The sequence below is a fragment of the Echiichthys vipera genome (genome assembly GCF_963691815.1).
Source record: "Echiichthys vipera genome assembly, chromosome: 14".
Lineage (NCBI taxonomy): Eukaryota > Metazoa > Chordata > Actinopteri > Perciformes > Trachinidae > Echiichthys > Echiichthys vipera.
In genome coordinates, this window is record NC_139839.1 from 17,651,932 (window position 1) to 17,675,178 (window position 23,247).

Below are 23,247 nucleotides of genomic sequence, written 5' to 3' on the forward strand. Positions count from 1 at the left end.
GTTTTCATCAAATGGGAATAGTGGTGACCACTGTGCAGTTTTTGACGTTCCTTAGGATAGAGGATGGTCAGTAAAGCCATGGGGATTCTTAAGACTGAGGCATTCAAGGTGGACCACTGAACATGCCAGGGAGTCCAGGACTTTATTATTCTATCCCTGACCAGCATGTTGTTTTTTTCTAAATATATAGTATTATCATGTTTCCAACATTCCTATGGGCATGGTTTGAGGATTTACCATTTAACTTGGGATCACTGACATTTGGCCTCCATATTAACACCTCCAAAACAAAACGTTACACAAAAGAGATTGAGTTTATAATTGTTAGTATATAATAGTTTTTCATTAACACACTAATCACGAACAGTTGTCAAGGCTGCAAATTGTGGGGTGGAGAAATCATTAAACATATTTGATGGGAATCCGCACAGCTGCCTATAGCAATTCGGGGCCAAGGGATGTTTATTCCAGCTTAACTTTGTTGCGTAGGTGTTGAATAGTCGTGCTTGTGTCAGAGACAAACTGACACTTCAGCTCATATGACATAACAACCAATGAGTCCGTCGGCCATAATGTAACATGAATAACGTGCAGCACACTGACCTTATAATAACAATACTCACCCTCAGAGCTGCGAGGTCTATGTCATCCAGGCTTCGTGTGGGGGCGTTTTCAGACATAGCTGGCGAAACTTAGCTACCAAGTTAGCCACTTATTTGACAAGAAGTAGTAAGTGGCTGCTAGGCCGATCTTGAAATGGCTTACCTATGGATTAAATATAGCAAACAGACTGTCCAATATGCTGAAAATGTGACGGAACACGGTAGCACTCAGATTAGCAGATCAGAGCTGCCACAGACGCACCCAGCTGGCTTAGCTCACGTCAACTCTGGCCGACAGCTATAATGTTTTCCGCAGTTGTTGTTTTTTTTACAGAAATGCCGGTCACAGTATCTGATCAAAAGCACTTAACTTAAACCAAGAGATTTCAACAAAACTGTTGACATCGCCTGTTAGCCGACCATCGGCACCGTTCTTCTAACAAATGGCAGGTTTTCAACGCGATGCACCTCCACTGTTGTTGAACACCTTGCTGCTGCGTTCATGTTGACTGCTGCTGTAACAACATTCAGCTAATGTTACATATGGGATCAAATGGTGCAGGGAAAAAAACTACCAAATGAGTCCGGTTTACCGCTGAAACACTCCTTGTCGAAGTAGAAACTAACATTCGCGGATTTAGCAAACGCAACGGTTGATTTTTAAAGGAGAACGCAACGTCTGATGTGATGTGATGGCGTCCACCGGGTCCGTACGCACCGCACCAGAACCGACGGTCAGGCTGTCGATATAAGCCTTCAATGGACGTCCTCACAAAAATACTGAGACAAGCGCGGAAAATGAAAATAACGTCCTTATCGACAGCAGTTGTCAAACTTGTTATCACGACTTAAATATGACTCAGAATTCGAACCAGCGCGCACGTGAATCCGAACACCGCATCAGGTGCGTGCGCTCAGTCGAACGTTAACTACCTAGCTACCGTTGCTAAGCTAGTCTGCTAAATAAGTCTTTTCCCGAATAAACTTTCCTTCTTCATCCATTTTCTGTGTTGACAGTCGCGCCTAGCACTGCCAACCTTCCGGGGGAAAGCGCAGGCAGACAGGCAGGCACTATTTTCTCACCAGCCAACCGTAATACTTGTAAACTGGGGCCCTCGACTCTTTCAAAGTTGAACGTTGCTCTCGTTCTTCCGGCGTCCAAACTGTATGAACTTGTAAGTTGTTGTCCAACACTAACAGATGCGGTGTTTTGCAGTTTTTAAAAAGCAGCTAACTTGTTATTTCGCCATGTTTTTGCTTCTCAAGTCCTCCCTCCCACTCGTGTTGTAGTCTTGCGGGGTTGGACTGACGATTGGCTGCACATAACACTCCTCAAGTGTTTTCTCCTCTACGGTGCTTCATCAGGGACAAATTACCTGGAAAAATACAGTGGACCTCAACCTACGCAACTGCCTCTGCGTCTCTGTCTGCACTGTGTTCTGACATACCTGACCTGCACTGACCCACTTCCTCACTGAACAGACCCTCATGAATAAGTTGAATTCAGATAAAATGATACTGGATATCTAACAAAACACACCGCAACATAACATTCCTTGCTTGTCTTGTCATTAAAGTGACCTTTGCCTTGTTCCTTGTTTGGGCTCGGATGCGTCTGCCATTCCAACAGCTTTATGACTGCTATAATTATTTTTCCATTAAGACATCCTTATCTCCAACTGGTCATAATGCTTGTCAATAATGCATGATTCACTTCCAAAGCTGTCCACCAAGAGTTAAAAGAAAAATAATCATAAAACTGAGGCTGTTATATGGCAGTAGCCTGGGTACTGCATGCAGGCTTTATTTACATCACATATATACACTGCACTACATCAAAATTTCTTTGGAGAACAAATTATTAATGATTTATTTATTCAAAAAAATAAAGGTTTTTGTTGAAGTGCCTTAGTGCTTTAAAAAACATGCTAGTACATCAGTGGTATAGTGACAGCGGATAGTTATTATTTATCATTATTAACTTCAGAATAAATCAAGTATTAACTTGTTGTCTAATTTTGATCTCCAGTGTATATATAAAGTCCAGTTTCTATATCCACTGGGTCTCCAAATTGCTCTATTAAAATACATTCGATCCAAGGATATAGGCTACAGAGAGCAAAGGGTGTTACTGTCATTTACAGAAGTGTAACCAGTGGTTTACACAGAATATAAACCTATAAAGAAACATTATCACAAGTATTCTAATATATTTAAATCTCTGGATGATATCAGTATTTCTGGCTGTGGAATGTGACAAACATATATAGCTAACAGTATATTGTCTAGATTTTAGGAATATCATCAATAACATTATGGTTCTCTATGTAACATTGAAAGTAAATATGTCATTACATAAAATGTATCTGTTTCATATTGTTTACACTTCTTTATATTATAAGTATAAATATGCCATATGTTCTCATATAAAATAAAAACAGTACATGGGAAGTTTGCCATTTTGAAATCAAAGTGAAAGTAGATATTCACTTTGAAATGCCATAAAAAACAACTTTATTGAAGAAACGCAAGAAAAGCAACATACCTTAGTGATTGAGTAAGAATATTTATTGTCTCTACCCCCCACTGTTAGTAACCTATAATCTACAGGTTCGCATACACAAAGGTTTCACATGGTGACTGTTAAGGATAATAGGGATGAGTTAAAAACACACATTTCAATTAGTAGTATATTCATAAAAATGTATTGGCAATGCTGGCTATTAGTTCAATAAAAAAAAATATGATAGAAACAGTATAAGGTCAATATACCACACACACTTCTGAATCTTTTAAACAAAGAAAACCCTCAAGACAACCATTTTGTGCTGTATAAGAGAGGCTCGGAAATACCCAGTTTCCAGTGTGCAAAGGCTCCTAGTGGCTTTTTTTATATCTTCTGAAGGAAAGTGTAACTACTTCTGAAGTTAGCAAAGCACCATTTCTAAACACATGGTTTAGAAATGGTGTGAACGGTGCTTCATGTAGAGGAAAGGTGGTGTTTGCTATCAGTCAGATTTACAGACGCGTTTGCACTTAAACCACCTTGGTAGTGTTGTTGACTCAGGGGCATGTCTTGAAAAGCTTCTGAGGAAGTCTGTGCAATTTCATTGCCCCTGTCTAAGTAGGTTCAGCAAATTTCCACTTTTTAGTATTATGAACTGAATTTTGGTAATGTCACTCACATCAATCCATCACTTCAAGTCACCATTAACGTATAGGTCTCTTTAAAATACATGGAACAAAAAATGTTCAATGACAATACCACTGAAAGTCTAAAAATATAAAAATAAAGCCCCATTCAACAGCTCCACATACTGCCTATTGTCTGCCTCTCTTCTGGTTGTTATCTAAACACTCTAAAAACCTTGATATATGTGCTTTACAGAGGCACTGATAAAACTTGGCAAGACTGTGTGCCACGTGAGAAATATTGTTTTCTCCGGTCACAGAACTTCCTAATTTTCTTCTCACCTTGGTCAAACTCCTTTTCTGTCACCCATACTGTATCTTACAGCTAAGGAAACTTGCGTCACATTTCGTTATTGCATTAAAGTAAATCAGAGTCCTGTTTTTTTACAAGAGGAAGGAAGCTTCTACTGTATGTTCTGCCTAATGATTACATGATATTTCCAACTCAGTCAATGGAATATTTCAAAAGAGGAATGTTACAAATGTGTCCAGTGCAAGACTTGCTCAATAGTCACAAAGTTCCTCATGGCTCTGTAAAAGGAATCAGAAGGTTTCGAGAGAATCGCTGATGTGAACTAATACGAAACAAAACTTAAAATTTGTTTTGGTTTAGAGATCCCATAAATGTTCAGTTTTAGCACCTGTCTCTTTAAGCCCCCCTTCGGAAAAATTCCAGTTTGTTCTGATTGGTCAGAGTTTCTGGGTCTTCTGCATCTGCGCTCTCTGCATCACTGCATGGTCATTACAGCCGTGAAAGACTGTAACGTCACTATAGCAACACTTTCTACCTATAAATAGTATAGTTGTGACATCACAACCGTACAGTTTCTGAATACGGGCTGTGTGTTTTTCTCTGTGTATTGAGCATTTTGATACTTTCACAGTATTTCTATAGTACACTGACCTGCTTTACAATCAAAAAAGACGTGGAAATCTCACTTGTTACAATATGGGACCTTTAAAGTCTCATTTGATTAATGTTCAATTCTAAAATATTTTAAGATTAATTGATTTTTATAACCCAAAAGTGCCTGTGGCCTCCCTCTCAGGCTCCATTCAGCCCCAATACATAAGCAAACATACAACCACCAATGAAGTAAAGCAAACTGTGTGAAGCCTGAGAGGCAAAACATGGGCAAAAAAAGTCTACAGCGCACTCTCTGTTGTTCATAAAGCTTATCACTTTGAACACACGACAGAGACACCCTAATGTTACGTAGCCACAGTAAGAATAAAAATATGACTAGACGTTGCTCCATTACACAATGAATGGAAGCCACAATATGTCACTACTCAGTGTTGTGGCTCCATGAAATGGGCCTTTATACAAACCTGCTTCATGTAAATTAATAAAGTGTAGATATGTAAGAAATTGAGAGCCCACATGGAAATAGCGGAAGTGGAATGTTTTGTTCTGTTCTGCTGACATGTGAAATATTAATTCACACTGGTTGTCATGGTGACTTAAAAAAAAACCCCAGCAACAATTAGCAGTAAATCCGCCTAACACCCTTTAATTATCTTGTCCTCCTTTTCTCTCCCTATCACAGTTTTCCCACCTGATCATTCATCCCAAAATATTAAAATAGTTTCACTTCCACAAGAAGGATGAGTCCTCTATCAACACATTCCCCTCTTATTTCTTGTACACTCTCCTTTTTTTTAATAAGTCATCCCTCTTATCAGAACTCTCCCTGTTCTCCCTAGCCGGTCTTTACTTCAGCTACAATCCAGTCATCTCTTTATATCCGTCACCATAACAACCACAAATGTTCTGACAGATTTGCTGGCACTGCAGTGAGAGGTGAAGCCTCAGAGGGAGAGCAAGCATGCGAGAGAGAGAGAGAGAGAGAGAGAGAGAGAGAGAGAGAGAGAGAGAGAGAGAGAGAGAGAGAGAGAGAGAGAGAGAGAGAGAGAAAGACGGCGCCACCCACCTATCCAAAACCTTGTACCAATAAATGTACACTATGTTCCCAGTTCATGTGAGATGCTTGATTTCAAATAGAAACTCGCAATCCTCTCCTGACTCATACAATAATTTGTGTGTTGAACGCCACTGTCAGCCCTGCAGTGCAGATCGCACTGTAGCGCAAGTTATGAAGCAGACGCCATCATCATGAACAAACTGGCCAGTGCATGTTAATCTACTGTTCTAAATCATGATACAATCTACATTTCAGTGTTATGTTCAGACAAGCTTATCGTCAGTATGAGAACACAGTATAAAAAACATCAATGATGCACAAAGAAATGCTGTTGATGTATTTTCCACACCATTGATGTGCTTGCCTTGTAACTACCTTAGTGTACTGTGCTTGACATTAGAAACTACAAGGAGGAGCATGTGGTGCAGTAGCCCTTTAGCAGTTATGTAGTGGTCTGATCTGGGCTGAGCTGTGGTTATGTCCACAGCCCTACAGGAGCCATGCCTTCTTTAGTGCCCAGCGGAGGCAGCAGGTTCTCCTCACACAGGAACCTCAGGGGGAAGTGGACCAGCAGCCCTCGGACGGCCTTCAGTTCCTCTACGGCCTGCTCAGGGTCTGTATCACAGAGGCGCTCCTGGCTGCAGTACTCCTTCAGCTCTCGCATGTTGTGGACGTTGTTGTTGGGCAAGCACTTGAAGACCTTTTATAGACCAGCCAATCAGAACAAAGGAGAGGTAAGAAAAGTGATATTACACATTGCTACTGTGGAATGAAAAGATCAATCTTTATGACACAAATGTATTTATGTCATTTATACCTTGTCATAAATGGCGGCATTCAGTTTAGCAGGTTCATTCCAGGTCAAGAAAAAGAACTCATCGCTGATTGGATCATCAACATTGATACTGGGGTCTGAAGACGCTCCAACGAGAACACTGGTGAGGGACATAGATAATGGTCAAATGTTCAGCAAGCACAGTGCATTCAAACAACACAAATGTTGTGTTGATGTCACAATACGTTTAAAGTTTTTAAGTAAGAATGAAACTACACTGGAGATCAAAATTGGAGAACAAATTATTAATACATTTTTTATTGTTCACAATTTAATAGAATATCTGCTGTGGCTATCCCACTGCTGTGCTAGCATGTGTTTTTAAATAACCAAGGCATTTCAACAATATTTTTTGTGAAAAAACTGTGCATAATTAGAGAACAGTAACCATTGTGTCAAAAGAGAAGATTTCAAAAATGTTTTCTCAGGGCAATAAGATTAAAAAATGAATGGGAAGTGTAGAGGCCACAGCTTTGAATTACTGCCCACAGGACATCACTAGTTTCTTACAATCTCCTCCACAGTTCAGTAACCGTAGTGGGTTTCTTAGACATTCCTTGTCACCAAGGATTTTCCAGAGATCCTCTATGGGGTTTAAATCTGGACTCTGAACTGGCCATTTCATTGTTTCAATATTATTAGTTTCAAGGAACTGCTTAACCTGTTTTTGCAGTGTGACCGGGGACTTTGTCTTGTATGAAAACTGATGCTGATTGGGACAGTAGCAGTGGAGGTATTGCATGTTGCTGAAGGAGGTTAACATAAACATTTGCATTCACCCTGCCATGTAGCTGTGGCCCAACTCCTGCTGCCGAAAACATCCCCCAAACCATGACATGACATTGCTAAAGTCAAATTTATTTGGGTCTGATGGGAAATATTATGTTCGGCGTTGGACTGGAGAAAGACTGAATCCAAAGTGTCTAAAGAAGTCAGTTAAATTCGGAGGAGGAAGTGTCCGAGTCCAGCTCTAAACCCTATAGAGAATCTCTGGAAAATCCTTGGTGACAAAGTAATGGCTAAGAAACCCACTACAGTTACTGAACTGTGGTAGAGACTGCAAGAAGAATGGACCAAGATCAAACCAGAGCAGTGTGAGAAACTAGTGATGTCCTGTGGGCGCAGATGTGCTGAAGTCATTCAAAGCAAGAGCCTCTACACTTTCTATTATTTTTTAATCTTATTGCCCTAAGAAAACCTTGTTGAAATCTTCTCTTCTGACACAATGGTTACTGTTCTCTAATTATGCTCACTTTTGGTGAGTGCCTTGGTTATGCATGTGGTATAGACACAGCAGATACCTACCAAAATATCTACCAAATTCTGAACCATAAAAAATAGAAATATTTTAGAATAAAACAAGAATTAATATTGTTCTCTAATTTTGATCTCCAGTATATATTTTATTATAATAGTACATAGTATAAGTTTTTCATATTATTATTACTATTTTTGAAGAAAAAAAAGGTCATCTGGAAGGATTTTATTGTAATTTAGAAAATTCTGAGTACCGGACCATAAACATTTACAGCCCCTCGGAAGAGGAAGTTTTAGCCCAGATATCTGCTGGCTTCACGGGAAACAAGATGGTACATTAACAGAATGTCATATTTCATCCTGACCTGAAACACTCTTTACGTAGTGCAAGTGTGAGGGGTCCTGCCTGGTACTCCTCCCCTCCCATGACGGATGGGACCCGCTCTTCATCTTCGACAAACACTGCCATCTCACTGTCTCTGTTGCCCAGCATGCTGCGGTCATTGATGTTGGCTGATCCTGGAACACATGTGGACAGTACGAGCATTAACAATCTGTTCTTTCAGAAGCATCACTCGCCAAACCAGTATACAATGCATGAAGCTTTGTACTCTAAGGTTTATACTCTACGTCTACACTGTATGATATGAAATCTGACAATGTTGAATTCAAAGCTGACATGTCATAGTGTCCCTGGAAGAAATTCAACCATGGAAATACAGAACACTAATTTAAAACTTTCTATTTAAGTTTCACCCTTTCAAGCTGGTTTAACATTAAATAGTGCTTTTAAGTTAAACTGATCCCAAAGATTTCCGCTCTGGCCATAGATAATTTGGCCACGTATTAATTACATTGCATTCCTGTAAATGCCTCACATTAAAAGCCACTCCACATTTTGTCGCTTGAACACTCTTAATGTGATTGAGCGACAGTAGGAAATGTTAGGTTTGCATTCAGTAACGTAATACAGCTCCAATACGGCATGAGGAGAGCGACCGGAGTAAACAGTAAGGCTGATATCAGTGAGATAAATTAGAGTAACCCTGGATTACATGCATCCAACTTTTCCCTGAGAATCCCACGCACATGAAAAGGCAACTTCTTGAATTCAACGCCACCACTCACAATGGACAAAATGTACAACCAAAACAAAAATACAACCATAAATAGCATCAAAACTAGGTCTGATTTCAAAAGGCTACTAAAACATTTAAATGTATTACAGAATATCAAAATAAGATCTTTTATACATTGTTCTTCATTACTTGATCTTGCTATTCTCTGGCCACAGTCCTTTAATACACCCTATTTAAAAAGAGCTAAAATATTACATTTTATTCCAATAATAATTTATTTAAATAATTTAGCTTACGTTCACTTTGCCAGAGTTATATTTGTCAGCTTTAAAAAGGTGCTATTAAACTACAGCTGGATGCATTGATTAAAAAACACTGTACTGGCACAGTTTGTGCTGGTTGTGACTCACCAATGATATAGCAGCGGTCGTCAGCAATGAGGGCCTTGCTGTGAACATAGATGAACTCTGTGACAAGTGACTGGCAGAGCCGGGAATGTGTTCTCAGGCCGCAGAATGTGATGTACTCCGTCCACAAGTCCTTAACTGGTTGGGGGGTAATAAAAAAAACACTGAAAATGTATCAAGAAACTCACATACACTCTTAAAATGGATGTGAACAAAGGAAAGGGTGAAAATGCAGACTGCCGGACAGATACCTAGTACCAGAAGCTTCAGTTTAAAAGGAGCAACATGAAGAGAAAGAAGGAAACACATTAGAGAGGAATCATGGTATTATGTGATTGAATGTGACATTTTTGTGTGTAAACGAGAGTAGAAACCTGACTGAAAACTCACCTTCACTAAGTCTTGACAGGATGGAGTGCTCCCCTCGACACATGGTCCTAGTCAATTATCCATCAAAATGACGTCATTAACACAATATAGGAGAATAATATAAGAATAAATGAGAAAAATACATACAGTCTATAAAAAGGCCTCAAGGACGTAAAAACGGAAAAAAATTACAGACATAATTATCATAGAAGATTTCGTGAAAATATTAGGGAGTATAATTTTAAGGCTACGAAAATCAAAATAAGATCTTTATAATTAGTGCAGCTTTTCACCAGTCATACTGTGAATACTGTGTATTATACCTTCCAGTCAATTAACTGGTCATATTTAGGTTTTTACTGTTTACTTTTTTATAGTTTACTAACTTTTTTAACCGTTAACTTTTCACTGTTAGCTTTTTTTGTGTTGACCTATTCATTATATCTGGCATTTTTTATTGATGCTTTTGTTATTTGCATTTTCCTTGCTGTTGTAACACTGAAAATGTGAGACTAACAAAGAATGATCTTATCTTATCCACATGATTTTAATAATCATAAATCATAAATCTTTATCAACTACATCTCTACATGACAGGAAAAATGTCTCTGAGCCAGATGGAAGTTCGGGAAGTTCAGAAGTTGTATGTTATAATGCTCCTTCTGGTCGGTGGATTGAGTAAAGAACAGAACGATAACAGGAGGAAAAGGCACTCACCTGTAAGTGAAGTGCAGAATAGCTTGGATGGCAGTTGCACCTCCTGCACTAAGGTCTCCCTCAAATCCAGGAAGCAAAGGAACCACCACAAACACTCTGTACTTCTTCTGCTCTCTGCATTAAGACACAATGACAACACGCACATTGTCTACAAGTGTGCTATTAAAACATTAATATATTCCTTTCACTTATATTTCTATGATCTCATCTTTCAAAAGGCTGAAATGTATTCCTTTGGTTTTATATCCACTTTGAGCTTCATGAAAAACAGCTATACAACTTCAAGGTTCAAGAATGTATGTATGTGTGTGTGTGTGTGTGTGTGTGTGTGTGTGTGTGTGTGTGTGTGTGTGTGTGTGTGTGTGTGTGTGTGTGTGTGTGTGTGTGTGTGTGTGTGTGTGTGTGTGTAGACCAGACCTGTGCGCACGCAAGATTCGATCCACAATTGCATCACCGATCCCATTATGGACAGTCTTCCCATCGGCACAGCTGATGAAGAATTGGTTCTGAGGGCAGAAAGACGGCAGATGGTGGCTCAGTATGAGGTGAGGGCTAAAACAGGTAGGTAGCTGGCGAGAACAGGGCCGAGCCTAGTTATATTCAGACTCATGAGACCTCATAATTAGACACACATTGGCTACAGAATCTCTCAGCGACATGTTAAATAAATGGTTTGTAAGCAAGAATCACATACTGAAACATCAGAAATAAAGGGACGGCGATTTGTATATACATACAAATAAATGTATTTATACATTCTTAGGTGTTACTACTAAAATTTTGTGCAGTTAGAGTGACAGATTTTTGCTATGATTTTTACAGGATCTGTTTGTTTAAATGTTCAGATGTAAAACAAGTCATCAAAAAGCACAGGTAGATATTATCAGCCACATTTGTGTCTGTGACCGGTTACCTCAATGTAGATGTAGTGCTCGCTGTTCTCGATGGTGTGGATGTAGGCGTTGACAATTGAGTTCTCACAGGTTCCAGTAGACCAACGGTCTGCAGAGCGCAACACCTGGAAAAAAGAGACGTCGGTCAGTGAGACAGGCGCTCTGTTATTAGTTTTTAAATGGTTTGACACTCAAAAACTCAGAAGTCTGTGCAACCAGTTCACTAGCTGTGTCTTCTTTGCCTCACATATCATAATAACATAACAATAATAATAGAAACCTGAATATGAGTTCAACAAAACCTTATAGGTTATAGCAAGAGTTCAGGTTACAGGCCACAACCCGCAATTGAAGAAGAAAATACAAACAGCAAAAAGCTATTGTTACACAATACTCATTTCAAACACACAAAACAATAGCATAGAGCAAGACCGATTGCCTATGTCATGCCAGGTGCTAAGTGTTTCTCACAATCCGGACCACATTACCCGAGAAGCCTGTTGCAAATGAGATGCTTCCACTTTTCCGCCCTCCTAGCCTTTGGCAGTGCATTTGTTTTCTCTGGCTTTACTGAACAGGATAAACATGTTGGAAGAGAGTTTCTTACACAGCCTGTACTCTTGTTCCCCCATCTGCCATCCCAAAACACTCTGAATACTTTATCTGCACTTCCTAAGCCAGAACAAGAGTGTCTCTTTGTTGTGTGTAGTAGAGAAATCCATTTGATTTTCCTGCTAGATTTGACTTGGTGCCGCACAATGTAAAATGCAGGGTAGACGCCAGTAGGGACCTAAAATGTTCTTGTTTGTTTAAAGTAATTACATTTCATTCATTTCTCAAAAATAACTGGCAATGACAAGCAGCATGGTGTCTTAAAATATGTATATATCTGTTTTTGTGTGCGGAAAGAACACAGGGTTGATTTTCTGGGCAGGGCACTATGGTTTCTGGGCGGCTCTAGGTGGAAGCATATCTCAGGTGTTTATTTAGCTTGTTTTACAACTGTCCATACGAACTGCCACCCACGGTGAATAGAAGAAAAGTCTGATTTATCTGAAACACTAACATCACGTGGGAACAGTCTTTGTATAAGAGACTGTGTGTGCAATGGCTGAAAATCGCTACATTTACCTTCAGGACTTTTCCCCCCCGTATTTATTTAAGAGCATTGGAAGACCATCTGTCAACACTGAACCAGGTTGGTTGGGGACATCTGACCGGCTTATTACAAAGATTATCTGAGAGTAGACATTTCACGAGGGCACAGAAGCAGCCTGCATGTAAGAAAAAGGGCTGAAGCTGGAGCGCAGGAAATCTGTGCAACGATATATCTGCATGAAAGCAAACCGTTTTAGCAGAAGCAGAGCAAATCTACATGGAGTGTGCATGGGCTATTTGAGTGCGAGGTCAGGGTTTGGATCACCTTGCACAGCAGCTCAGATCATTACGTTCCCGTCACACTAAAATATCCACCATGTCAGGCTTCAATGAATGTGTTTTTGTTTTGAGCAAAGGTGAGCTGGCCAATCACTAGCCTGTAAGGAGCTACTGGCAGTTGACAGGGGAGCTGGGGATAGCGAGGTAGCCACACATTCTAAACAATGACGGCTCCTAAAGAGGTAAGCTTAGATGCTGCAATAGCATCAGTTCTATCAGAACTGGAGAGTATTTCTTTATTGAAAGAATAGAACAGCACTGAAGGCTTTTCTCTTTTCTCCTGATTGACATTGGCGAGAGTTTGATGGACAGATGTTTCATTCAATCACCTGCCAGGTATGTTTTGAAAGCGTCTCTTCTTTCGGGTTTAAAATGTAGATCACAGGTTGCAAGTCCTCAAGACCTTATTCATAGAAGGGTTATACATTTTTATTCTATTTTATTCTATAGGATTACATAGCATGCACATTATCATTCATTAAGAGTTTCACATATTTTTAGTATTCCTACTACACAACTTTTGCAGAGGTTTTTCACAGATAGTGACTCGATCTTAGGTGCATAAATACCTGCACTCTGGCCTTCGTGGATCCAGGCACAGTGAATGAGAGTGAATCAGCCGTGCAGTTAGATTTGGGGAGAAGGTAAGGGAAGAACTCGTCCTTGTACTTGTTTTTGAAGATCTAGAGAAGACAAAACAAATGAATAGAGCCAGACGTTTTAACTTCCCATGGTCAGGTTTATTTTATTACTTTCTATCTGAGTCCCATTGTTGTAGTTGTGACTCATAACCCAATATGTAAGCAAAGCATTATAACATAGTAGAGGCAGCTTACAGTAGACAACAGCTTACAAGTTCCAACAAGGCCACGACAACAGTCTCAGATTGATTTTTTTTAGCATTATGTGATGACTTTAAGGAGTATGTTTGCCAATTTTTCAAGCAGCTGTGTGTCATGGCAGTGTGGGCAGTGTGAGCCAAAAAAAACGGTGTTTGGCTTTCCTCCATGGCTGCAGCGCATTGATCACCGCAGGGATTTCTGCCTCAATGGAAACACCTTTTATCTGCCCACACTGCCCACACTGCTATGACACGGAGACGGATTTAAATCATCAAAATATCTCTTGAAATAAATAAGAATTGTCTTGAAACTTTGTTTACACTCCCAAACAACTGCTTTAGATAGTTACGATAAAATATGTGTAAAAGCCATCTGAAGCTTGTTTCATGTGGAGACTAATTTTAAAAGGTGAGTCAAACAAAGGACTCATGCTCCAGTCTCTGAAGATGTTTATATTATTATGCTAATATGCCGTTATTTAGGCCATAACTATGAAAATAAAAACCAAGTAATCTTTAAAGAGACAGAATTTTCCTCTGAGTCTGACCTTGGTGAAGTTCCAGCGCTGGATGAAGTGGCGGGCTACATCCCTGGCAGCCCTGCCATGAACAGCTGCAGACAGATCACGCCACGGCATGCGGGGAACTTGAGTACGGTCGATGTTATCTGTAAAAATATAAAAAGCAATCCTTTCAGGGCCCTGTTGTCAGAGCCTTTCAGTGACTGCATGTGTGTGATACTGAAGGAGATGATATACCTTCAAAGGGTCTGTCCAGTTGGACCCAGTCTCTCCTGATAAAGTTGCTGTAGTCTTTGCCAAGCCAAAGTTTACAGTTGCAAGTCAGATCATCAGGGTTCTGCTCTGCTTGCTTATCTGGTTCAGATGGTTTTGGACCATCAGCCACACCATTATCCTGGTTAACAGAGACATCTATTAGTGTCTGGAGGGAGTATAACACTGGTTCATGAACTATTTAAAAAATATTCATGCTTAAAAGGTGGCAATGAAGAAGCTTAAAAAGACAGGTTCTTACTACTGTATCTCCTTTGGGCTCCTCCTCGGTTACATTGTGGGCTGTCAAACCCAGGTCAGTAAGCCGGTACTGGCTGTCATCCCACCTCCCAAACGCCAGGTCAATACCCCCCACAAAGGCGACTGTTTGGTCAATGGCCACCATCTTTTCGTGGTGAGCCCACAGGAACACTACGGCCGACACATGGTCAGGATGTCGCATAACCTAGTGAACATAAAGGGTTATATTTGATGTTGGCGGGAACCTCAAGGGATAAAACATGAAGCCTACACGTAAGTGTGTGGGTAGTGCCAATAACTTCAGTTCCTCGATTGGCCACTTGAAGATTGCTCCAAAACTGAGTCAATTCCCATAGACCCCCATGTTAAAAAGCTCAACTTTACAGTTGAAATAAACTCTCCCCTTTAAACTATCTTAAGGCTTAAAGCTATGCATAATTAAGGGCATGGCCACTTTGAGTGATAGGTGGGTGCTGTTAACATTTGGTCCATCTCAACTCCATAGACACTCCACCTTTTTGCCCGTTTTTTGGATTAGCCGGGAGCAGGCAGCGTACTAGAGCCACCAACTGTGAGCTTCATTTTGGCTATTCAGAAAACTGTGTGTGATCTAACAGAGACCAAGTTCATATTTTATACAGTCTGGTTAAACATGAGATGAGGCCTCTGTTAATTGCAAATATTAAATAATGTGGCGATGTGACAGACCTTGATGTTTGGGTGCATATTCATCAGAGTCTTCTTGCTGTGCTCACTGTTGATGCCAAGTGCGAGCTCCACTTCTTTGTACAGCAGGACACACACTTTGACTCCTTGCTCCTATAGGAAAAAGTTTAAAGAGAGGTGACGCCATTTGAAAAAAATGATCAGCACAGGTAATGTCGGATTTGAGAATCATTTAAATTGCATAGAAGAGAAGAAAGAGACAGAGTGAATCCCTACTGCTTTGCGTTTGAGGATCTCATCCAAGCGCCAGTAGTTATCAGTTGCTGGTCTCCTGAGGAACACTTCAGGGCTGAGCCTGACAAAAAAGACATTTACATGAGTCACATTAGAAATATCCTTATGTGTAGCTAAATTATTTAAGACGGTGCAACTTGGTATAACGAAGCCTCTACATCACTAAATCAAGAAATTACACTTACCACCAATCTGTGATGAAGATTTCCTCCTTGGCTTGTTCCAGAGCATCAGCCAGGTCTGCAAAGTAGCCCCCGCCGTTCACATACCTTCAAATAATTTACACAAACCATGAAAATTTTGCAAATCAGGATGAAATGTGAAGACGGATATTAGAAATCTGAATTCAGAATACATATCTGACCATTTAGTGAGCGTTTCCTCCCGTGGCGGAGCAAACCCATCGAAGCGTTGCACCTTGAGAAAGTCGCAGGTGTCAGCAAGCCGGTTGATTTCATGGCTCCACCAATGAGTCTGTCTATAGCTGCTGCATTTTATGATCAGACTCCTGAACAAAATACAAACGGGCCATGCATGTATCACAAACACAACATAACCCCAGACATAAATATATGCAGTATGCTGGAGGTCTCAGTGTGTCGGCAAACACACAGCTGGCTCACCGAGTGAAGTTCTCAATGCAGACTCCATATCTGGTGTCTGTGTAAGCTCGACCCACTTTCACTTTGAACTCCGGGTCATACAGCAACACAAAGTTGATGTTGCCGTTGTCTCGGTTCATATACATCAGGAAGGAGTCTTTCACCACGAGCCACCGCCGTGACCAGCGGAAACAGAACTGATGATGGCCGATGCAGTTCAGCCCTTGGATCCGGTGACCCCCCGACCTCTTAAAGATGGGTCCCTCCCTGAGAAAGGTCGACACATGTCGCACAATTAATCTCTCAGTCATTTTCCCTCTTCTCCACATTACTCACACGTACTCTCAGGAAGTTTGCTTACAAGCCTTTAGGTCCGAGGTCAGTGACGAAGGAGAGAGCTCCGACAGAAAGGAATTCCAGCTGGAAAAAGAGTGGATGAGAAAATGGCATCATGGTGCATGACATCCACTTTGTATGTGCGTATGCCTTTGTTTTAAAGCTATTACCATGCTGTGGTCATTCCTACAAAATGAGTTCTCCAGCAGACCATTCAGGTACTCCTCAAGGTATTTCTGCAACAGGAAAGCAGGTAAATAGAAGTCATATGTAAAAGTGTTTTTTTTTGTTGTGTAGCGCTGATTTGTTACAATATATTGATGATATAATTTTTATAGATTATATTTTCCCTCAAAAGGCGGCAGTTTTAATATATATATATATATATATATATATATATATATATATATAATATCTCTATTATCATATTTAAAATAGGACTCAGCAAAGAAGGCCAACAGCAGTAGTAGAGCAGCTATCAATCGTCTTCTTTAAATAAAATACATTTAAAATCTTGCCACATCATTTATATGTACAGTCTGATCTGATTGGTATGGTTGATACCATTTTGCTGGAGGTCCTCCTGGTCCGCTCAGTCCCGTGTAGGCTGGGCATTTCCTCTGACATGGCTCTCAGCTGCTGCCTGTCCTTTGCAAATCTTTGAGAGAAATTTGAATATTCAAAAAAAGTCAGGGATTCAGAAAATCTGACGATTAAAAGCAAAACATCACATGGATTTCCACTGCAAGTCTCTCAGAGTGAGATGCGTGATTTGCATGATTAAAACAAACAGATTGGTGCACCGACCTTCCCAGAGGCAGCAAGTGAAGCATCATCTTATGCTTGTAAAGGTCTCGATGCAGCTCTTGGAAGTGCTTGTACTTCCTCTTCACTGTCCAGTGGAAGTGGCCATGTGTTAGCTGCACTGTGTATAGGGTGCCTACATGGACCTGGAGGGGTGTTGAGATGATGAGTTCAAAGTGAGAAGAACTGATATGCAATGAGACCCCAGCTGTAAAGCCAGATCTTACAGAAACACCCACTCCCTCAAACACTCTCAACACTATGCTCAACTGCCCTACCTATAACACTGAATCTACACTCAACACATGGCAGCTTGCCGTCACATTTCTCGCCTACCTCTCTATCTGACCAACAGCAGGCTAATATAACAGCTTTTAGTCTGCTGGCTCAAACCAAACCACACAAAGTTCACACACACACAGACAGCAGCTTCAGAAAAGGGACACCGACTGACAGACAGCTCTTAATATAAGCAAGAAAGTTTGATCTGCAGTTTGTATGCTTTCACAGATTTGATTGACAACATAATGTCAGTATGGTAAAGTACAGTCGAGTTTAAATATTTGAAATCAGATATTCAAAAGTGATTGATGGGATGGTCATGAGTTGGTCAATAAGACTTAGAAAATGTTTTGACATGGTTATTAACAGTAATTAAAGTTAAATGTGTCTGCTTTCATGTTAGGCTCATCTAAAGCTTCCTATAAATACTAACATCCACCAAAAGAACCAAATGTAAATGATTTTCCATATATAATTAAAAACTTAACAGGTGTACCTTTGAGCGAGTGGTGTATTTCTCTGTGTTATCCACTCTGCATGTAATAGGGATACCAGGCATCAAGTAAGGTATGCCCTCCTCTTTTACTTCAGGGAGATGATGCACCACCAGGAAAGGACGGCCGTCTGTGATTTAGAAGATTAGAACATTTTAAAAAGAGTCTTGTGGTGCAGCCATTAGAGTTTTGATAGTTAAATGTTTGTTTGTTTTTTATAAAAAGGGATAGTTTTTCTTACCACTGCTGGACATTAGACCATCTATCTCATCTGGACTCAGACCCTGTATGTTGTGTGAAAAGCGTCTTCTGGACAAGCTTTGGGCCTTTGAGCTCTGAGCCATTGGCTCGATCACATCCGGGGTGGCCATCACACCGTAGGAGCTAGTGCCAGCTGCCCTGGTGTAAAGACAAACAGAAAGGGTTTTTTTTACATTTACAGTGCAGAGCCTGTGCACCTTCTCACCGCTAAGCATACATTATGTGCACTACAGTGGAATGCATGAGAAAGTGGCGTAACAATCAAACAGATGTGAAACTGAGACCAATCTCTTCGTACAGGTCACTGCAGATTGAGATTTCAAAGTCACCAGCTTGAAGTTTACAGCATTTTATCCCCTCAAATAATAAACAGTAAGGTGATGGAGTATTCCAGAAAAGGCAAAAGTGATATATAAAAGTAAAAAAAAAATATATATATATATATATATATATATATATATATATATATACACACACGTATGTGCCATGTTTTGCACATGAAATTTGAAGCAATTTGTGAACCATATACTTGCAGTAATCATTTGATTGAGCAAAAATCGTCATATTTTTGGTATCAGTAATTATACTGTTAATTCTAACTACTACTGCTTACTAATACTGTAGTAGTAGAAGTGCATGAACTAAAAATAAAGTCAGTAGATGAAGCACACTCAGCGGTAGTTGCTTGCATTAGATGACTGAGTAACAGTAGCAAAAGCAGCACTGAACTGGTACCACCAGCCCGAGTAATTAAAAACAACACAGCTATGTTATCTGGGGATGGAGTTAAATATCTAAAGGAGCTGGAGAGTGGGTGAAATAAACTGACAGGACGAGCAGGTCATTGAAGTGAACCTAATCTTTGAGGAGAGCTACAATCGTGATCACACGAGGAGAGGCGTTCAACTCAGTATCAGAACATTTAACAACAGGCTATTGTAGTATTAGAAGAACCACTGTTACAATGCCATAAACGTGTAACAGTAAAAATTCATACATCGCAGGCATGTTGTGGCATTCACCTGTTGGTCAGGTCATCGACACTGCGACACACGAGAAGTCTAGGACACAGCTACTGGCAGAAAAGGGCGTGTGTGTGAACCCTTTTGTATAGTGTGTGGGTAGATATCTTTGAATGGCTGAGTGTTTCCTAGGCAACGAGGCAACGAGGGAGGGGGGGGTGAGTGTGTGAAGGAAGGAGAGAGAGAGAAAGAGAGAGAGAGAGAGAGAGAGAGAAAGAGAGAAAGAGAGAGAGAGAGAGAGAGAGAGAGAGAGTATAATAGTAGTAGTAGTAGTAGAAGACAAAAAAAACTATTGCAACTGTTGTTATAAGATGGTATTTCCTGTACACTCATAGGTTTCTTATTGAGTTTAAATTTCTTTGAGTTTAAATATCTGTTGAAGAATGTTAATAACAGCTTAACTGTTAAGCCGTGATTTCCATGAAAACGTTGTGTTTTCATTGTTATGAAACCCATGTTAGGGCCATTTCTAGATCCTTTCTGCACGCTTTTTTGTTGTTGTTTCCACTGAGCATACATAATGTTCAGTAAACTAATTAAAAATGATTACTTTTACCCTTTAAGGCAGAAACGTCCAGTGTTGACTTCACAAGATATTCTTGTTTTTTGTTTGTTGGGAGTGAAACTGTGTCTACACTATTTACTCAGGCTTCCTACCTGCGAAATACAACACTACACCCACACAGGGCTCTCTACAACATGAACCAAATTGGCGAGAAGAGAGTGTTTTTACTGAAAGCCACGCCACATCTTACACACAAACAAATGGTTGTAGGAACATAAATCTTTGTGTGTGTTGTTCTACACACCTTTTGATCAACAACACTGGATCAGTAACCAACTCATGTTGCCAGCAGCAGTGACAGACTCAGATTTAAAGCCCCTATGTGTAGGATCTGTCTTTCTTCTATGAACGAAACCTTATTGCACCAGAATAATTGAAAAGTTGCTATAATCACATGAAATACTCCTGTTTTTACGACTGACCTCTATATCCGACTCTCTCTGATGATGTAGAGGTTTACTCAGGGTAGGGCGGCTGCACATTTAATCAAATATTACGTGTGATCACAATTTTAGCTTCCCACAATTAAATGAACATGATCGGTTGCAATGTCGACATGTAAAATGCATGCTCTGCTTGTCGTTATCAAATCAACCGTTCCATAAAGTAGCAGCCGTCCACCAGCGATCAAGATGGGCGGTCAAGATGTTTTGGCTTCACTTTTTGGGAAGCTAGCTGCAGTCCAGAGTAGAAGAGTAATATACAACAGAGAGGGTACAGTTTTATTCTGCTTCTAGGAGATGCACTGTATTCAGGTGAAGAAGGACCCTATTTTACCTCTTATTCTGATGCAAGGTTTTTGTTAATGTAGCACCACGTACAAGTTAAAGCGGTGCTATGTTTATTTATATGTGACAGCCAAATAAAAAATATTTGGTCCCTAATCATAGTAAATAATCTTGATCATAACATTGGACAAAAAACAAGAGTGATTATGGTGATTGTGCAGCCCCAGCTCTGCATCTACAGATGAACTCTTGAACTCTTCCAGGTCTAACCAGCACAAAACTGATCACATTTTACAGTTCATTTTGGATTTGCTTTGATGTTGTCATGACTAGAACTGGCACATATCAGAATATGATTTGATTCAGTCAGTATTATGCTTTAAGTTAGACTATGCTATTAAATTATGAAATGTTACGTTAAAGAAATTACACCTCAAGCAAAGCTCATTCCTCTATCTGTGCCTTCTTATGGGGGAAGCAAGGTTCATGCAGTGTATGATTGATTGTTGATATATTTTTTGAATAACTTAGTCCAGTCTACACACGTTTATGTCCCCTGCTGTAGGGGAAAGGCACGTTTACACAATGAACCGGATCTTTTAGAAACATGTGCATGTGGCCTTTAAAGACACCAGCCTGACCAACTGAACATAATCTATGGAGGCAGACTCCCAGTGATAAGATCAGAATATGTGTCATAGATTCCTACACGTCTAAAACAACAGTGCTGCTGACTCAACTAGTTCCCTGTGCTGGTGCCCATCGGATTTCCTCAAATCTGCACAATTGTCTCCTTAAATAGACTATTCGTGACTGATTCTACCCTTAAACGCGTTTAAACACATCACACAAACTGACAACGGAGTCGCGAGGTTTTTTAAGATTTAATTTTGAAGATAAAGGCACACTTTTGCCTCTTTTTTTAAGAGTTGATGGAAGTTAAAATACGACTGTAGCCTACAATGTGCTACTGCTCCACCAGGACGTGATCTCTTTCCTTTTACACCTGAATCAGTTTGAGACCCTTTCTTAACTGAACAGAGGCAACAGTGTATCCACTGTATGCAGTCACAGTAAGTCTCCGGATGTAAAGGGTGCTGGCTGAAAATGCTGAAAGCGAAGTTTTGTCGTCTCCACCCATGAAATCCCGATTTCCTTCAGCGTCGCATTCCGCGCAGACACAGTTCAAAAGTACGCCACAAATGTCACCTGGCGAAAGGAAGTAACCCCGAAAACAGCACACCGACAGTAGCTAAATATATGTAATTACATATGTGCCTCGATGGAGTGAAACCCGCAGCTGGACGTTTTTAGGCTACATCAGGCAATGCTGCGACAGATCAGGCAGATGAGTGCAAACAACACACGTCTACTTTACAGCCTACTTTAGGCCTGTACATGAAGGCTACTTACTTTCAGATCAGACACCGCCGCCACTCAGAAACACACAGCTACTCCGGGATAAAAGCAGCCCTCCGTTTCATTGTATCCAGCTGGAGAGTTCATTTGTATTCCCCGTAGGTGATGACCGGGTGTGCACACTGTAGTCCCTCCCATGTCCGCTGGGACAGAGTTAAGTGTAGTGTAAAGACAGAGGCAAAAAGACATGGGAAATGTCTTGATATGTGGCTGCTTTGTCACAGAAGGAAGCTCATGTTTGCTTCTGTTTTGAAAGGGTTTTTTTATTTTATTTGTGACTTTTTTGAAGCTGTGACGCAAGTGGACTGCCAGTTCACACGGAGCGTAAGATGTATGCAAAGAGACTGGGGGAAAAACAAGTCCCGACTGGACGCCGTGGGGGGGCACACGCAGGAATGCAGGTAGATACTCAGATGGACCCGCAGTCAGAGAAACCAGTGACACTACTTATCTGCAACGAGAAGCGTGAATCTCGGAACATATCACGAGATTTCCGGTTATTATTTTCAAAATTAAAAATTTGCTAGCGATTTTTTTTGTTTTTGTTTAAACACAAACTCACATTTGATATGTAGCCTAAAACTTTACAGATAGTGCTTGAATTGAATCAACAACAAAAAAACGACACAACTTTGGGGAATTTAACTATGGGATTTAACAAACAAGTGGATTTACCGGAAGTACATGTCGCGCCAACTACGTTCAACTTTATTTTATTTTATTTTTTTATTAAAAATTCAGTGCATTACATGTAGTACAGTTAAACCTTAAACAAGTGAATCCATTCTTATTACATGCTTGCATATGGATACATAGACGTAAGATTTACATAAAAGTTTAAGCAACAAACAAAAAACAACTAAAAAACAAACAAAACAAAGGGAAATCACAGATATTTAAGTGTTTCTTTGTAACCCTGCACTAAAATAGCACAGATAATTGTATAAACAGGGATCGTTTCATCGTTTTTTTCCTTCACAAAGGGGCTTCGTAGACGTTAGATGAGCTTTATTTGAGTGTAATATTTTTTTAAACTGTTGCTTTCTTCCTTGTCATTTTATCAAGGGGTTTGTGTATAATATTTCCCAAGACTTTGCCCTGTTTACCCCACGCTTTACCTTTCGTCTTTTTAAAGATTCAGATTTTAAGTCATATTTGATCACTATTTAAAACTTCAAAATAATAA

The 23,247-nt window shown here is 40.1% G+C and overlaps 2 protein-coding genes across 4 annotated transcripts in view; both read right to left on the minus strand.

Annotated features, from left to right (window-relative positions):
- mink1 (misshapen-like kinase 1) overlaps positions 1–1,894 on the minus strand; it is a 36,257-nt gene extending 34,363 nt beyond the window's left edge. For all 3 annotated transcript variants that reach the window (XM_083926713.1, XM_083926712.1, XM_083926711.1), the window contains exon 1: positions 624–1,894. In XM_083926713.1, the coding sequence (XP_083782839.1) occupies positions 624–680 (57 nt within the window). In that variant the 5' untranslated portion in view covers positions 681–1,894. The remainder of the gene's footprint in view (positions 1–623) is intronic.
- Positions 1,895–3,063: 1,169 nt separating this feature from the next.
- pld2 (phospholipase D2) lies at positions 3,064–22,175 on the minus strand. The gene is made up of 24 exons (XM_083926670.1): positions 22,056–22,175; positions 18,308–18,465; positions 18,069–18,196; positions 17,294–17,436; positions 17,051–17,144; positions 16,657–16,722; positions 16,512–16,570; positions 16,172–16,417; positions 15,913–16,056; positions 15,734–15,817; positions 15,531–15,609; positions 15,297–15,407; positions 14,590–14,793; positions 14,313–14,469; positions 14,103–14,221; positions 13,283–13,396; positions 11,297–11,401; positions 10,801–10,889; positions 10,384–10,497; positions 9,688–9,734; positions 9,301–9,435; positions 8,177–8,330; positions 6,537–6,654; positions 3,064–6,419 (listed from the first exon to the last, which is right to left on the minus strand). Exons 2-24 carry the CDS (start codon positions 18,435–18,437, stop codon positions 6,195–6,197), a joined length of 2,865 nt encoding a protein of 954 aa, XP_083782796.1. The 5' UTR covers positions 18,438–18,465; positions 22,056–22,175; the 3' UTR covers positions 3,064–6,194.
- Between the last annotated feature and the right edge of the window lie 1,072 nt (positions 22,176–23,247).

Excerpts from the sequence above, each read along its gene's own strand:
- pld2 (XM_083926670.1), bottom strand. The coding sequence starts at position 18,437 with ATGGCCACCCCGGATGTGATCGAGCCAATGGCTCAGAGCTCAAAGGCC. Across the intron at positions 15,818-15,912 it reads GAGGAAACGCTCACTAAATG|GTATGTGAACGGCGGGGGCT; the intron begins GTCAGATATGTA and ends AATTATTTGAAG. Across the intron at positions 11,402-13,282 it reads CCACGAAGGCCAGAGTGCAG|GTGTTGCGCTCTGCAGACCG; the intron begins GTATTTATGCAC and ends TCTTTTTTCCAG.